The sequence below is a fragment of the Hyperolius riggenbachi genome, chromosome 11 (assembly GCF_040937935.1).
Source record: "Hyperolius riggenbachi isolate aHypRig1 chromosome 11, aHypRig1.pri, whole genome shotgun sequence".
Classification (NCBI taxonomy): domain Eukaryota; kingdom Metazoa; phylum Chordata; class Amphibia; order Anura; family Hyperoliidae; genus Hyperolius; species Hyperolius riggenbachi.
Window position 1 is genome coordinate 218,468,708 of NC_090656.1, and position 18,526 is coordinate 218,487,233.

The following is an 18,526-nucleotide window of genomic DNA, read 5'->3' on the forward strand; positions in this document are numbered from 1 at the left end:
AATTTCAAATCCTGTGAAATATTAATGAGTATCCTTAATCATGAGTAAATTCAAAATGATCCTTTTTTATACATAGATCCATGGGTAATTATCATAAAATAAGACAATAATTAATTTATATGAAGAAAAAAAAGGCAGGCTAAGGTGCCTATTTTTAACAAAGTCGGACTGGGTACTTTGCTTTCTCGCTACACCTCGGCTGAAATGATGACATCCTCCCTTCGGTTTCCATAGCATCCACTCCGAGGAGCTGGAGAATGAATGCTTTGCAGCGTGATCCGCCCCAATTCCCTTGGAAAGTTAGCTGTGGAAACAGAATGAGGAGGTGGTTCCTTTTCTACCGGACTTGTCCATGGTGCTGAAGCAGCACGAAAGGCACAGGGGGGGCACTAGAGTGAATAAGGAAATTGTAGCCTGTTGAAGACCTTCAGTGAACCATTAACGAATCGTGACTCCTTACAATTCTAATGACACTCGTTGAACACAGTGAGATGTGCAGCCAAGCTAAGATTTCCTCACTCTTACACTTTCTTTCAAGACCCATAAGGGGTTAAGAGATTTTTTTATTTTTCAGTTTCGGGATTTTTCTTTTTATCTTGGAGTTTGTATTTTTTGAGGGGGGGGGGGGTCTCATAAAATGCAATATCTCCTCTACGACTTGCTGGTGAGGATAGCGTCAGAGATTGCTGAGGCATTTGTGATGTGAAATGGATTTTTAAGCAGCGAAGGAACCAATGCACAGAGCTCTGTGATAACCATGACACAATCTACGCTCGCACTGAGAGAAGAGCTCACTGCTAGGAACACCTTGTAGCCATCCTCTCCATCTCCCAGCCCAGCTTTCACTTTCTTTTTAGCAGGATCTACCTTTTGGATATTTTTTTTATTTTTGTTCCTTTTTGACTGGAGTACTGTAGCACTATGAGAATTTGCCATTGTCTGCATTCCGGCATTTAAGAAGACACCTGCTGCGACGCACCTGAAGCAATAATGGATTCAATAAAACAAAGGGTTTTAACACCTGGAAAGGAAGGGCTGAAGAATTTTGCAGGAAAATCTCTGGGTCAGCTACACAGGTATCTTATCGTTCAATTTCTTACTATTCATTTTTGTTTGCCCTTTAAGTCTTTTTGAAAGTGTATTAAAAAAAATTATTAATTAATACCATGATGGCTAAATGACAAATAGAGACCAGGCATATGCAATCTGTCTAGCGAGAAGAATATTTGGCTCAGCTTGCACAATTTTGGCCCATGTTGGCTGATCATTAATTAGAGCATAATTTTACATGTGTGTTTTGAGAATGGTTTTAAATGGAATGATTTAAACATTGCTATAACCTGGAACCTGTAGGGGTAAAGGGACACATACTTGATGAATTGATTCCCAAGTGGGATATGCCTGCTACAGAATAAATAAATATTTAATAAGCATGCAGGTTGACTTTTATCAGGGAGATATAGTGAACAATTACAGATGAGGATTGTAGAATGATCTCATATCATATCGAACATTCTTGACCTTCCTGTTATTAAATAAAATTAGGGGAAATGAGATAAAGATATATATATATATATAGAGAGAGAGAGACAGACAGAGAGAGAGAGAGAGAGAGAGAGAGGTAGATGTATAGATATATAGATATTCAACTTTTCATACAATTAACATGTCTATGAAAATTGCTTAAGTTCTTATTGACCTCGCTAGCAGTATTTTAAATGGCAGTGCAATTTTCCAAATCTACAGATTTTCTGCTTTGATATATGTATTTTCATATATGGAGACATTTTTCCAGTATTCTTTGCACTGACAGTTTTTGAACAGTGCTATTCTTTTTTTTTTTTTTTTTTTTTTTAAAGAAAACTTTGATTACATCATCTACATGATTTCATCCTTTAACTGTTAGTGTGACTTTCTAAAAAACACATTTTTTGTTTGTAACGGATACACATACATCTTTATTTTGAACTATTTTTTAAATCTTGGAGCAATACAATCTCTTTTCTGTTAACAATTTAAAACATTTAAAATGTGCCTCCTTGTACGCTTTCTAAAAATATTACACGCAAAAGCATTGGTTCTTTCCTAATGTGTGAAAATAATTTATAGTTAATAAATAGAAAAAGGAAAATGGTTATTTATTTTTAAAACGGTAATTTACAGTTCACAAATTGGATGCAATAATATGCTACAGATATATATGTTTTGTTTGCATTATCTCCAGTATGGAAGTCAACATTTTTAAGGCTTTTAGCCCTTATTAAATATTTAAAACGCTTAATAATTTAGGAATTTTTTTCTTCTACCAATTCTTTACATTAATTACATAAACAACAATTTCACTAGAATTCTTACAGTTTCCATAAATGTTTTTATTATAATTATTCATAATTTGAAATCATATACATTCTAAACTTTAAAAAATGTTAGTGTAAAAAAACAAAAACAAAGACATTTTTAGAACCTTTTAGTAAGGATGTGATATCATTCTTATTAAGAATTTTTTAAATGTAATTAAAGAAAAATTATATCATTTTTTGTTTTTAAGGGTTTTGGAAAGAAAGCCTAAAACCGGTGAAAATATTGAACTGACGGAAGATGGCAAACCAAAGGAAGTGGTTGAGAAAAAGCCCCCTATGTGTGACTGCACCTGTTTTGGGCTCCCACGAAGATATATCATAGCCATTATGAGTGGGCTAGGGTTTTGCATTTCTTTTGGGATTCGGTGTAATCTGGGAGTGGCCATAGTGGATATGGTAAATAACAGCACCATTCATCACGGCGGAAAAATTATCAAAGAGGTGAGCAAGTCTCAAACTTCCTATTCCCCTCCTCCTGTCACCATTTCTTACTCCTCCCTCCTTTTTTTCCATGAAACTATTCAGCGCATGCTTTAACTCATCTATTGCCAGAGTGGTTGAAAAAAACTCAAAGTCAAGGTCACAAAATCAGGGTTAAATACATATGTTTATTTTTTATATACAAACACATTTTCCCATTGTATAATGATCATTTAGATGATTATTTTTCTTATTAACTTAAACAGCTATTAATTACAAAACTAAAGTAGTTAAAATCTAGATTAAGATTTATTTTATGTTACTATTAATTTAAGCATTTTTATTTAGGCTTGTCATACTAAAGATAATATACACAAATGTATTGGCTAGTGTATTTTACAATTATTATTTGTATCTACATGTTTTTCAAAAACATTTTTTTTAATTCTAAAAACCGTATAATAAAAATGAAGTTACCAATAATTAAATACCAGTCTGAGTGTCCGAATGTCTTTGACTCATTAGATGCATTTTTCACTGTATCATTTCAATATAATCCACGTGTATTTTTCCTTTTTCTCCATTTTGAATTTTTTAATTATATATTTTTACGACGCCATCTTGGCTGTTACCAACCAAAGAAAAGTGTCCATGACATACATTTAAAATTCACACTTAGCAAAGACTAGTTCACTAATTCTATTTCTTTTTCCTTTTGCACAGAAAGCAAAATTTAATTGGGATCCCGAGACTGTTGGAATGATCCATGGCTCCTTCTTTTGGGGTTACATAGTAACACAAATCCCAGGGGGATACATAGCTTCAAGATTAGCTGCTAACAGGTACAGATGATATGAACAGCTACTATAAACACATCATTTTTTTATATAAATACATTTTTATATGTTATTGTATTTAGATTCTTACAGTTAGTTAGTTAATATTATATTACTAAATTTGCAACTAAATTACAACACACATTATTATTTTTTTCACCTTAGTTTTCAAAAACACTAGCTTTGTTTTTAGAATTTAGAATTTTACACGCTTCTTCTAAAATTAGATAATTATTACCGGTAAATGAAAAATGTATCTTGGTATAATGAGAAGAAATAATAAAAAAATGCCACAGATGGTACAGGAACAGCACAGAGCTCCGTTTCTATGACATTTGGCAATTTTTCAAGTTGAAAGGGTGTGATTCCACCTGTTAATTAGATCTACTGAGGATTGAGAAGGCATTCAGTCCCTGATCCCTTTGTAATAACATCAGCCGCCTATTCAGGGGGGGGCTCAAGAAAAGGAAAGGATTTGTACGGGCTGACACTTTGTACAACAGGAACTGTCAATCAGATAGCAGAGATAATATAGCATGTATATCCTCAAACAAGCTTATCCAGGCAAAGCAATATATCATTCCCCCATATTTAATTACGCCATACAGCTGAAATGAATATTTAACAGGTCGATCTGGCATAGTTTTATGAGTCTCAGCGTTGAAGGGGTTAACCAATATTGTAGTTGTAGGTTGATTTGCATAATATAAATAATTCATGAATGCAATAAGAATAAAAAGGAGGAGAGAAGGACACCGTTTATTGAGTGCTCCTGAGGAAGGACGGCTTTATGAATCACCAGGACAGTACCAGCCGATGTCCCGGTGATATTTGTCCTTAATAGGTGACTCACCGAGTCATTTTTCTTGACATTTTTATTCATGGGCGTTCTAGATTCTGCAGAGGATCAAATAAATTGAGTGCCATTCCATGTTTTTCCATTTCAAAGAAATTGTACAATTAAGCAACTATAATTACATGTCATTTTTATTTATTTATTATGGCTTGCCATGTGTTGGATTTTGAAACCTACACTTCAACAATCCTCTAAAGCTGAGCATTAAAATACTGACGGTGCGATATTAATAACATTTCTCACAGGGGTTAATTAAGAAATGTTTCATTAAAGGACAGGAGGCGGGGCCATGCAAATGATTTCTCCTCATTTATTTGCCCGAACTACACATCCAGAATTGCTGGTTCAGCTGGGCAGGACAGTGGCGTAGTGGTTAGCACCCTCGCCTTGCAGTGCTGGGTCCCTGCGAGGGCACTATCTGCATTGAGTTTGTATGTTCTCCCCGTGTCTGTGTGGGTTTCCTCTGGGCACTCCGGTTTCCTCCCACATCCCCAAAACAGATAAGTTAATTGGCTTTGTCCTAAATTGGCCCTAGACTTTGATACATACACTATATGATACATACATACATAGACATATGACTATGGCAGGGATTAGAGTTTGAGTCCTTCTGAGGGACAGTTAAGTGACAAGACTCTCTACAGAGCTACAGAAGATGTCAGTGCTATATAAATACTAAATAATTATATTGCATATACAGTCTTATAGATGCAACGCCATAGAATTCAAATTGCATAAAGCTGTTTCAAGCTGTTTGGCCATAACTAGACCTTAGCATAGATATACACAATTCCATAGATGTGGAGTTTGAGGGGCTGCATAACAACGTCCCCCACTTTTAATAATTATAGGTGGTTAAGTAGATTGCCCACAGTTAGATTTAACTGTCTGTCCCAAAAGCATCCACTGAACACACCTAATAGCTTTGATATGATAGTTGATTGGCGTCAATGTATTGCCTTTGCCCTGATCTCAGCTGGTCTGTATGGAAATCATAAATATTTTATAGACTGTTAAAAGAAAGACTGAATATATACTGTGATTACTATGTCTACCAATTCTGTATTCTGTAGCAGTTTCAATTTTTTGTGTATGCCACTGTCCGTATTATGGTATGTACCCCATGCTCTGGTCTTACTCTGTACAGCCCCATGGAATATGTTGGTGCTTCATAAATCAAGATTAATTATATACCGGTGTATATATATATATATATATATATATATATATATATATATATATATATATATATATATATATATATATATATATATATATATATATATATATATATATATATGTATGTATATATATATATTATAATGTATAATCCTATCAATGTATGTTGAGCACTACACTACCCACACTACCCAAGGTAGTGTAGCAAAAAAAAGTAGGCAGTTAAAATCTGACAGAACTGACAGGTTTTGGACGTGTTCAGCTTCTCATGTGAGATTCTCAGAGCTTTCTTTGTTATCAAAACCATTTCCTAAACGGCACTTTAACTGCTAAAACAGTAAGATACCAGTCAGCCTCCCTACTCACGATTTGGCAGTTAGACTTAGAAACCGCCATTCAGGAAAGCCCTGAGAATCCCCCATGAAGAGATGGACTAGCCCAAAACCAGTCTCTTTGGTCAGATTTTAACTGCTTACTTTTTTTCCTTTCATGAAACCCGCACTCAAATCTGTGTTAATAAGGAATCTGTGTTAATAACAAAATCTGTGTTAAATCTGTGTTAATAAGGTGTATGATCAGAACGTTAGGCAGTCAGTGAGTATAGCCCACATTGGTAGCTATGAATCTACATGACAGAATTTCAATCGACTTGGCTTTGCCTTCATCTGCTCTATTGCAGACATGTTTGGTCTGTTGGCTGCTTGCTTCTGCCTGAGAAAACAGCAGCGGTTGTGTGCTGTGAATACACTAATGAACAGATTCTTGAACGGGAACTGGTAAAATATTTTATACGATGGCAGATGGCGGAGAGATTTGAAATGTTTTCTATAGTTTTCTATGAAATGTCCTTTAAATGACCTTCAACTTTTTGAGCTGGAGCATGGATCCTTATTTGGCTTTGGATTTGAAGATATGGGGGGAAGGGGGGCGGTGATGTGGAGCACACCTGAAAATGTATGTGGATTTAGGTCTGCTTGAAGGATATCCAGTTGCGGGGGAGAGATTAGATTTACTTACCTGGAGTTTCCCTGGCTGTAGTTCCTCTGCCCTCCAGGGTGCCGCTGTCCCCTCTTAAACATCCCCGACCACAGCCCGTGGGCTACTATACATGCATGCCAATGCGCCTCTCTCTTGAGTGCACTCCCAATTGCGCAGCTTATGTCTTTGTAAACTGTATAAGTGCATAATGCTCTCGACTACAGGAGCGTGATCAAGGATGTGCCTGCTCATGCGCAGTAGGCCGCAAAAACAGCTGTGGTTGTGGATCTTTTGGAGGGGACAGGGGCACCCTGGAGGGTAGTGAAAAAGTCTAGAGAAGTTTTGTAAAAAAGCGAATAAATGATTTAAAATACACCTGTAGGGGAAAAAGTGCCCTTAAAGGGTACTTACCTCAGGACGGGGAAGCCTCTGGACCCTAGAGAGCGGCAGGACTCCCCCCCCCCCAAAAAAAAAGTCCACTGACAAGGGCTTGTTGGTGTGCACGCAGGCGCAGTAGTGGCTTTCCGATGGGTTCCAGCAGAAAGAGCCAAGCCCGATTGGGTCCGCTCTACTGCACAGGTGCAGATGGCTCACGTCTGTGCAGTATTGTTGACCCAATCAGGTTCGGCTATTTCCGCTGAAGTTCAAGGGGAAAGCCGCTATTGCACCTGTGTGCATTGGCGGGGAGAGTGTTTATACTTATCTTTTGTCCAGGGGTCCAAGTGGTGGAAGGCGTCTGGGAGGGAAGTCGGGGGGAAGCCTCTATAGGATGCAGACACTCCCCAGGGCTGTATTTAGGGTTTGGGCTCCCCTAGGCACCCCAAACCTATGGCGCCCCCCCCCCCCCCCCCCCGAGGGCGTTGGCGGCACGCGGAGCGTGCCGCGGCGGAAAAATGGGCGTGGCCACATAATACAGTGGGCGTGTCCATAACATACAGTGGGTGTGACCAATTAAAACTTCCTAGTAAGAGTGCAGCCCAAAGTCAAAGGCCATGTTTTCTCCCCGGGTATGAGTAAAGTGACTAGGGTTGCAACGGTATGAAATTCCACGGTATGATAACCGTCAAAAAAAAATACCACAGTATGACGGTATACGGTATTATGCAATTTTTTGGACCAGGGCCCCACCTCCTTCCATTACATTTTGTGCCCCTCCACCCCAGTGTGGGGTGCCCCACTCCCTCGGGAACTGTAAAAAGGCTCACCCTATTCCTGCAAAAGTCCTGATGGCGTGATAGGTGTAGCTAGTAATAGGTGGTCGCAGCATAGGTAGCTAGGGATAGGTGAAGCCAGGGATAAGTGTGGCCAGAAATAGGTGGCCGCTGTATAGGTAGCCAGGAATAGATGTAGCCAGTAGTTGGTGGCCGCTGTATAGGTAGCCAGGAATAGATGTAGCCAGTAGTTGGTGGCCGCTGTATAGGTAGCCAGGGATAGGTGTGGCCAGAAATAGGTGGCCGCTGTATAGGTAGCCAGGGATAGATGAAGCCAGTAGTAGGTGGTCGCAGTATAGGTAGCCAGGGATAGGTGTAGCCAGAAATAGGTGGCCGCTGTATAGGTAGCCAGGGATAGGTGTAGCCAGTAGTAGGTGGCCGCAGTATAGGTAGCCAGGGATAGGTGTAGCCAGTAGTAGGTGGCCGCTGTATAGGTAGCCAGGGATAGATGTAGCCAGTAGTAGGTGGCCACAGTATAGGTAGCCAGGGATAGGTGTAGCCAGTAGTAGGTGGCCGCAGTATAGGTAGCCAGGGATAGGTGTAGCCAGTAGTAGGTGGCCGCTGTATAGGTAGCCAGGGATAGATGTAGCCAGTAGTAGGTGGCCACAGCATAGGTAGCCAGGGATGGGTGTAGCCAGTAGTAGGTGGCTGCAGCATAGGTAGCCAGGGATAGGTGTAGCCAGTAGTAGGTGGCCGCTGTATAGGTAGCCAGGGATAGATGTAGCCAGTAGTAGGTGGCCACAGTATAGGTAGCCAGGGATAGGTGTAGCCAGTAGTAGGTGGCCGCAGTATAGGTAGCCAGGGATAGGTGTAGCCAGTAGTAGGTTGCCACAGTATAGGTAGCCAGGGATAGGTTTAGCCAGAAATAGGTGGCCGCAGTACAGGTAGCCAGGGATAGGTGTAGCCAGAAATAGGTGGCCGCAGTATAGGTAGCCAGGGATAGGTGTAGCCAGAAATAGGTGGCCGCAGTATAGGTAGCCAGGGAATTGTTCTAATGACTGCATCTGCTCAGATACTGATAAAGAATCGTACAAGGATTTGTAGACAGTCCCTATTCAGTATATGGCAGGCTCTTGTGTACAGCGCCCAGCCACCAACCTCTACCCTTCCCCAAGTGTTCTGTACTGTAGTGATGCTGGAGGAGTCTGCAGAGCCAGTTCTGCTCCATCAGAGATGGACAGCGTGAGTGTAATAAGCTGAGGCTGGGAGCACACTGTATGTCCGTTTTCTGTACGTGTTTTCTGCACACCATGTGTGTCTGTATGTGTGAAAACATGCAATTTTTATCACAGGAGCTAATGTAATTGATCGAGAAAATGCGTGCAGTGGTTTGCTGCGGTCTGTTCTGATCTGCATGGGGAAAACACATTCAAGTGTGCACTAGCCAATTGATTAACATTGGTTCTCCGGTTACCTGTGCAGAAAGTGAAGGGGGTAGGGGGGCCCCATCCAAAGTTTCGCAGGGGGGCCCAGTGACTTCTAGTTACGCCCCTGCTGGGCCCCCTTGCAAAAATTTGGATGGGGTCCCCCCCATAGGTGCCAAATAATCGTAATGGGGCAGCGTTTCACTATAAAATAATCGTAATGCGGCAATGTTTCACCATAAAATAACCGCAATGAGGGCAACATTTCACCAGAGAATAATCGCAATGAGGGCAACATTTCAGCAGAGAATAATCGCAATGAGGGCAACATTTCACCAGAGAATAATCGCAATGAGGGCAACATTTCACCAGAGAATAATCGCAATGAGGGCAACATTTCACCAGAGAATAATCGCAATGAGGGCAACATTTCACCAGAGAATAATCGCAATGAGGGCAACATTTCACCAGAGAATAATCGCAATGAGGGCAACATTTCACCAGAGAATAATCGCAATGAGGGCAACATTTCACCAGAGAATAATCGCAGTGAGGGCAACATTTCACCAGAGAATAATCGCAGTGAGGGCAACATTTCACCAGAGAATAATCGCAATGAGGGCAACATTTCACTAGCGAATAATCCCAATGAGTGCAACATTTCAGCAGAGAATAATCACAACGTGGGCAGTTTTTCAGCAGAAAATGTCCCCAGTTTAGGTAGTAGGTTTATAGGTGTCCCCAGTTAGATAGTAGCTAGGTATATAGGTGTCCCCAGTTAGATAGTAGGTACATAGGTGTCCCCAGTTAGATAGTAGGTACATAGGTGTCCCCAGTTAGACAGTAGGTACATAGGTGTCCCCAGTTAGACAGTAGGTACATAGGTGTCCCCAGTTAGACAGTAGGTACATAGGTGTCCCCAGTTAGACAGTAGGTACATAGGTGTCCCCAGTTAGACAGTAGGTACATAGGTGTCCCCAGTTAGACAGTAGGTACATAGGTGTCCCCAGTTAGACAGTAGGTACATAGGTGTCCCCAGTTAGACAGTAGGTACATAGGTGTCCCCAGTTAGACAGTAGGTACATAGGTGTCCCCAGTTAGACAGTAGGTACATAGGTGTCCCCAGTTAGACAGTAGGTACATAGGTGTCCCCAGTTAGACAGTAGGTACATAGGTGTCCCCAGTTAGATAGTAGGTACATAGGTGTCCCCAGTTAGATAGTAGGTATATAGGTGTCCCCAGTTAGATAGTAGGTAGGTATATAGGTGTCCCCAGTTTAGGTAGTAGGTATATAGGTGTCCCCAGTTAGATAGTAGGTATATAGGTGTCCCCAGTTAGATAGTAGGTAGGTATATAGGTGTCCCCAGTTAGATAGTAGGTAGGTATATAGGTGTCCCCAGTTAGATAGTAGGTAGGTATATAGGTGTCCCCAGTTAGATAGTAGGTAGGTATATAGGTGTCCCCAGTTAGATAGTAGGTAGGTATATAGGTGTCCCCAGTTAGATAGTAGGTAGGTATATAGGTGTCCCCAGTTAGATAGTAGCTAGGTATATAGGTGTCCCCAGTTAGATAGTAGATAGGTATATAGGTGTCCCCAGTTAGATAGTAGGTATATAGCAGTCCCCAGTTAGATAGTAGGTATATAGCAGTCCCCAGTTAGATAGTAGGTATATAGCAGTCCCCAGTTAGATAGTAGGTATATAGGTGTCCCCAGTTAGATAGTAGGTATATAGGTGTCCCCAGTTAGATAGTAGGTATATAGGTGTCCCCAGTTAGATAGTAGGTATATAGGTGTCCCCAGTTAGATAGTAGGTATATAGGTGTCCCCAGTTAGATAGTAGGTATATAGGTGTCCCCAGTTAGACAGTAGGTATATAGGTGTCCCCAGTTAGACAGTAGGTATATAGGTGTCCCCAGTTAGACAGTAGGTATATAGGTGTCCCCAGTTTAGGTATAGGTAGTAGGTATATAGGTGTCCCCAGTTAGATAGTAGCTAGATATATAGGTGTCCCCAGTTAGATAGTAGGTATATAGGTGTCCCCAGTTAGATAGTAGGTATATAGGTGTCCCCAGTTAGATAGTAGGTATATAGGTGTCCCCAGTTAGACAGTAGGTATATAGGTGTCCCCAGTTTAGGTATAGGTAGTAGGTATATAGGTGTCCCCAGTTAGATAGTAGGTAGGTAGGTATATAGGTGTCCCCAGTTTAGGTAGTAGGTATATAAGTGTCCCCAGTTAGATAGTAGGTATATAGGAGTCCCCAGTTAGATAGTAGGTATATAGGTGTCCCCAGTTAGATAGTAGCTAGGTATATAGGTGTCCCCAGTTAGATAGTAGCTAGGTATATAGGTGTCCCCAGTTAGATAGTAGCTAGGTATATAGGTGTCCCCAGTTAGATAGTAGGTATATAGCAGTCCACAGTTAGATAGTAGGTATATAGCAGTCCCCAGTTAGATAGTAGGTATATAGGTGTCCCCAGTTAGATAGTAGGTATATAGGTGTCCCCAGTTAGATAGTAGGTATATAGGTGTCCCCAGTTAGATAGTAGGTATATAGGTGTCCCCAGTTAGATAGTAGCTAGGTATATAGGTGTCCCCAGTTAGATAGTAGGTATATAGGTGTCCCCAGTTAGATAGTAGGTATATAGGTGTCCCCAGTTTAGGTAATAGGTATATAGGTGTCCCCAGTTAGATAGTAGGTATATAGGTGTCCCCAGTTAGATAGTAGGTATATAGGTGTCCCCAGTTAGATAGTAGGTATATAGGTGTCCCCAGTTTAGGTAGTAGTATCAGTGCTGCAGCTAGCTAAATCAGCTTACACCAGCAGTGAAAGGGTTACACACTAGAGACAGAGAGATGCTGGACTGTGTGATCAGGGCTGACATGTGACAGGCAGATAAGGCAAATTAAGTTGAGAGGAGGTGTCGTCTTACCATGGAGAGTGCCCGTGATGTTTGTGCAGCCAGTGTCCCTCTCCCCTTGAGCTTGATGAGGCAGGAGGCTGGGATTGAGGGAGAAAACCTGACGCTGCGCAGAAAAGCTGCAGACATCAGGCAAGACAGGGACCCTTGCAGAGTCATTTTAGACGAGCTGCCTGCTAAGCTGTCAGGAAATGAATTATGCAGCTTCAGGTCGCACTTCCGACCCTGCCCGCCTGCAGTTCATTGGCCAGTGGTTTGCTCTGTCACACACTCACAGGCTCAGCCCCGCTGAAGAGGAGGTCGGGACTAAACCACTGCCAGGCATGGATGGGGAGGGCAGGTGCCAGCTGCAGCTACCCTGGGCTGGACCAGACTCGCCCCCAACCCCCCCCCCTCCCCCCCCTCCCTTAAAAAAAAAAATTAATCCAGAGGTCCACTCCAGAGGACCAGAGGAAAAATTTTACATACATTAAATAACACACCATATAGGAGGCCGCCCCCCCCTGAGGGGCCCATGGCACCGGCCCACGGGTGCCTCTTAAGAGATACGGCCCTGACACTCCCCCCTGCCAAGGTGAGTAGCCCCAGGGGAATGTTTTATTCTTACAGTTGTACTTTAAATAAAAAAGGACGGTAACCTGTTGCAACTGTTGCAAGAGCTTCTTGTCCTTCTCAGTGACCTTCTGCAGTCTACTCACTCCCACTCAGTATTAACCACTCCCCCTTAAGTCACATGGGCAATTAAACGTAGAGAGAAATTACCCTGTCAGCTGAACCCAAAACTCTGCTCAGTGATTATTGGAGGCATGGATTTAAACTGCCGAAGCTGTGGGTTGGAGAGTGGCGTAAGCAGGCAGCAGGCAGGTGGTTGCAGGCTGCTAAGGATAAAATGAGCGTCTGTGTATAAGTGTTAATATTTTCCTTTTTTACTTAACTTTAAACAAAAGATTTTATGAATGCATCTAAAACAGGGTCTCTGAACCATTGCTGAAAGCAATTGATATACTTGGACCTTGCAAAGGGTTTTGGCGCTGTTTTCTACGTTAGCCTGGTGCAAACGTTTGGAATTCACGGATTATGGGAAAATGTGTGCGGCTAGAGAACTGTCTAAAGGACATAAGGCAAATAGTAGTAGTAAATGGATCATGCTCAAAATGAAAAACTGTTAGCAGTGGAGTTCCGCAAGGGTAAGAACTGGGTCCAATCTCCTTCAATTTGTTTGTTAATGACCAAGTGGCTTGAATACAAATTGCATTGCATTTTCATGAATGATTCAAACAAATTTAGAATTATCAACACTCGGTAGGATATTCACATACTAGAACAGGATGTTGTCAGGATGGCTATATGGGCAGGCAGATGAAGGATGTAAGGTCATACATCTTGGATATGCCTATGGTAAAGCACCATATACACTTGGGCATATGGTTTGGGAATTCAGAATTGGACAAAGACGTGAGAAGACTGGTTCATAATATTTGTATTCAATTCAATACAGAAGCTTGGCCATTGGGCTTTTTATCACTAAGTCTGTACAAAGGACAGCGGAACATGAACTAGGCATGGAGGAAAGGAGATTTTACTGCCTATTTAGAAAGGGAACCTTCAAACTAAAAGTGCCCATCAATGATATGATCTTGATTGTACAATCTTTCCACTTCTATGTAATATGAGGGACTATCTACCTAAAGTATCCATTCAATAATATATTTACCCTTCTACTGCATGGATTTGTTAGGATGTTACAACCCTCATTGCATTAGTGGGTACCTTACGATTTGTGAAGATGGAATATCTTACCACTGGATGTAGTTATATAAGTTATATCGTCGCATTTAAAAAGGGCTTGAATGCTTTTCTTATATTGAAGGGCATACACAACATCTCATCATTTGTTCAGTCCACTCTGATTCTTTGTGACCATATGTACTTTTGCAATAGGGGGTGCAGAGGAAGCGACTGCACCAAGGCCCCTGGACCAGAGGGGCCTACCAGGGGCCCTCCTTCAACTGCTTCATTAGTTTTTTTATTGGTGCTAAGCTGGTAATAATCACCTCTATATGTGCTTTGATTAGTTGTAACCATTATTAGACTGCTCTGCCTTATTTCTTTAAAGAAAACCTGAACTGAAAATTAAAAGTCAAAATAAGCATACACAAGTCATACTTGCCTTCCATGTAGTCTACTCCTCAGTGTCTTTCTCCTGTCCCGCGTCCTGTTTGTTCACTGAGATCAAGGGAATTTTCCGTCCTCCATTTTAAAAAAAGGCCCTTACTCATAACAGCTTTCTGGTCAGCACACAGTTAAACTGTAACATCGCCCACTTGAGCCATAGGGAAACATGGACATTACCTGGTACATCAGTTTTCCTCTCAGCTATAACTGACAGCAACTGATATTTTACTGACAGCAACTGATAGATCTCAGATCTGACAAAATATTGTCAGAACTGGAAGGGATTATTGTCAGAAGAAAATGGTGAGCTTCTGATAGGAACTGATGGCAAGGTAACTATGTAATGTTCATTTGAAGTTACCTCATGTGTTTATTTTAAATATTTTTGCTCAGTACAGGTTCTCATTAAGTATTGAAGATCATCACTGTAACTATCCTGATTCCTGCTGGTAAAGTGACATCTCTATCCTTAATGGCCACTAATGATCCAAACTTTTTCATCCAATTTTACCAAATCTATGTAGTATAAGGGTAAATTGAGTGAATATACTGAATGGGTACTTCAGGCAGTTACCTTATATTACATAGAAATGGTAAGATTGGATGAAAAAGATTGGATCATTAGTGGCCACCATTAGGGTGCTTTTACGCTTGGTGTGGTGCGATCTTTAACAATCGCTCCAGACTGTATCCAACAAGTTGCACCGCGCATTCAGGGGCGTAGCAATAGGGGGTGCAGAGGTAGTGACTGCATCGTGGGCCCTTGGGCCAGAGGGTCCACGATGGGCTCTCCTTCAACTACAGTATTAGATCTCTATTGGTCCTGTGCTCATAATAATCACTTCTATAGATACTTTGAATAGTAGAAATCATTAAAAAGCTATTTCCTATCCCCTTCTTGCACCTCTGACACTGTAGTTGCCATTGGCAGGTTTTGGTGCACCGTATCAATTGTTATGTATAGAGTGCTTGGGGAGCCCCATTGTAAAACTTGCATTGGGGCCCACAGCTCCTTAGCTACGCCACTGCGCACATTATAGCCCTGATGGGACCAAATCAGTGAGGCATAACGGTCAGACTTCTGGGGCGGCGGAAGTCATGTAAGTAAATGGGCAAGCAGGGATTTTAAATTTGTTGGTTGCGGTGCCGCTCGTATGCGCGTAACGACGTGAATACTATGGGGAAAGCCAGAAATTCTAGTGACGTACTTCCTGTCCCGCAGGGAGTATGTCACTGAGCGAGGGGTGACGAAAGCAGTGTGAGGGGCCGGCGCTAAACAGGAACATATAAATAAAGGTTTTTTTGCATTGGGGCAGAGTATTGCACCACAATGGCCAGGTGTAAAACTGGCCTTAAACTTACCTGGGATGAAAGAAAGGGGAAAGGAATGTGGCACTACAGACTTTTTTTTTTTAACAAATCCAACTTGCCTAATATTATGTGTACCTCCAGTCCAGAACCAGTATGAATGCTCTAACTCCATGAGCTGTATCCTTGTTCTTCGAGTGACTTAAAGAGAACCCGAGGCAGTTTGGGGGGGGGGGGGGGGGGGGGGACAAATGGGACACCGAGGCATGTTCTCTGCCTTGTGACATGCCTCTATTTCCCCACACCGCCACTTTCCTCCACCCCCTCAACACTATGACCCCGCGGCAGTAGTGACAATATTTGTCGCTATCTCAAGGGTAAACAAGTGGAAGAGGGAGTCCCTGCTCAAAACGCCCTCCAGGGGCATTCCTGCAGGGTTTCCAGAGCTGCCATTGGGCAGCTCTCTCTCTCCCTGGCTGCACCCCCTGCCACTCTAATAGCGTCGCACTGCTACATCCCGACGACACACCGCAGGCCATAACGCATGCAGGAGAATGGCTCCTGCACGCATTGTCAGATGTGAAAGAAGCCGCAGAGAGTGTGCCTTGGTGCCCATAACCCTTATCAGGGTCTTCGGGCACCAAAATTTACCTTCTTTGTCGCAAATTAAGGCGCAATAAAAGCCGCAATTTGCTGTGAAGAAGGTAAATTTCAGCGCCCGATTGCAGGTGCCGCCGTGCGCCCAAATTTCCCTTCTTTGTCACAATGAAGGCTTTTATAATAGGCACCTATGGTGATGTGGCTTTTATAATATGGTGACGTGGCTTTTATAATAGGCACCAATGGCGATGTGGCTTTTATAGTAGGCATCTATGGCGATGTGGCTTTTAGAATAGGCATCTATGGCGACGTGGCTTTTAGAATACGCATCTATGGCGACGTAGCTTTTAGAATAGGCATCTATGGCGACGTGGCTTTTAGAATACGCATCTATGGCGACGTGGCTTTTAGAATACGCATCTATGGCGACGTGGCTTTTAGAATAGGCATCTATGGCAACGTGGCTTTTAGAATAAGCATCTATGGCGACGTAGCTTTTATAATATGGTGACATGGCTTTTATAATAGGCTCCTATGGTGACGTGGCTTTTAGAATAGGCGCCTATGATGACGTGGCTTTTAGAATAGGCGCCTATGATGACGTGGCTTTTAGAATAGGTGCCTATGATGACATGGCTTTTATAATAGGCTCCTATGATGACGTGGGTTTTAGAATAGGCGCCTATGATGACGTGGCTTTTAGAATAGGCGCCTATGATGACATGGCTTTTAGAATAGGTGCCTATGATGACATGGCTTTTATAATAGGCTCCTATGATGACGTGGCTTTTAGAATAGGCGCCTATGATGACGTGGCTTTTAGAATAGGCGCCTATGATGACGTGGCTTTTAGAATAGGCGCCTATGATGACGTGGCTTTTAGAATAGGCGCCTATGATGACGCCCTTTTTCCTTAAGAGCTCCAGCACCCTTTTTTCCTAATTCGTGTACGGCCACCTTAATGGACTATTGGGATTTTTTTTTACCTTGCATGAAAAACTGAGCACCTCTAATCTACACAAAAGATAAAGGCCTCGATTCATCAAGACTTATTGAATCAATTACCGACAGATCAGTAAAATATCAAACTCGATAAGTTGATTTTAGGATTCTTCAAAGTTATTTACCGCTGTTAGCGAGCATTCGGTAATCATTCGGTAATCATTCGGTAATGATGCGGTAAAATGGAAGAAAGTGCAATTCATAAAAAATGAAAGTGGGCGTGGTTTAGCATTACATTTAGGATTAGTTATCTCCCTCACTGCTCTGTCGTTATTCCTGTCAGATCATTGCTGACACAGAAGATGGAGCCATTTGAAGTGGTTATGTATCAGCTGAGAGTGATTCAAAGGCGCAGAAGGGCAAGAATAAGGTCTAGAACCATATCAATTTGCAAGAGAATGGATTTATTTGCTATAACAGAACATCTGCATTTCTCTTGAACCATCTTGTAAGAGAACACAAGCAGTGCCAGGGTTAACTAAATTGCTAGCTGCACTACATTTTTTTCAGAAAAGGCTCCTATCAAGCTGCAGCTGGTGAAATTGTGGGATTGTCCCAAACCACTTCCAGAATCCTGGTCCAGGTGTTAAGCCCTATTCGGAATATTGCTACGTGGCGTTCAAAGGACTGCCTTTTTACCCACAATTCCACGGGAATCTTATGGCCTTGTGTTAATTTACCGCTGTAAAATAGAAATATCGACACGTTACCGAATGGTTACCGCATTGTTATCTATATTTTATCGAATTCACACCGAATACGGAAAAACCTTGATGAATACAACTAGAAATCGATAAACTTCGAATTCGGTAATTTAACGAACTGGAAAAAGCTATCGCAAAGGCAATGATGAATCGAGGCCAAATGACTTAAGTTCCCTTTATCTGGTAGGGATAGGTGCCAAAACCATCACTAACCATCATGTTTTTAACATTTCTGTGCCTAGACAATGGGACTTTTTAGACTTGGCACAATTTCTCAAAGTGTTGCCCAACTGGGTTGCATTGCTTGTGGATTCCAGGACCTGTATGGTAGGTCCCATACCTCCAAAGTGGATCAGAGGTGGCCTGAACCTTCTTGAGAACATAATTTGGTGCACCACAGAGCAGCCTCCAAGTCTAATTGGACGTCAGCTTAAAGTGGAATGAAACCCAGCATTTCTTCTTTGCCCTAAAAGATTATTTACAGCATATTATATACTACCACCATTTTTTTTTACAAGAACAGTATTCAAGCAGTTAAACACAGGACATACAAGTTACCTGCAGGGAAAGCTGTACGCATCTGAATTGGAGATAACATTATCTTATGTTTACTT

At 41.8% G+C, this 18,526-nt stretch overlaps 1 protein-coding gene across 1 annotated transcript in view; it reads left to right on the forward strand.

The window, feature by feature from the left end:
• Window positions 1-635: 635 nt before the first annotated feature.
• SLC17A6 (solute carrier family 17 member 6) overlaps window positions 636-18,526 on the forward strand; it is an 88,718-nt gene continuing 70,827 nt past the window's right edge. The window contains exons 1-3 of the mRNA XM_068261304.1: window positions 636-1,076; window positions 2,549-2,801; window positions 3,504-3,622. Coding sequence (XP_068117405.1) covers window positions 991-1,076; window positions 2,549-2,801; window positions 3,504-3,622 — 458 coding nt within the window. The 5' untranslated portion in view covers window positions 636-990. The remainder of the gene's footprint in view (window positions 1,077-2,548; window positions 2,802-3,503; window positions 3,623-18,526) is intronic.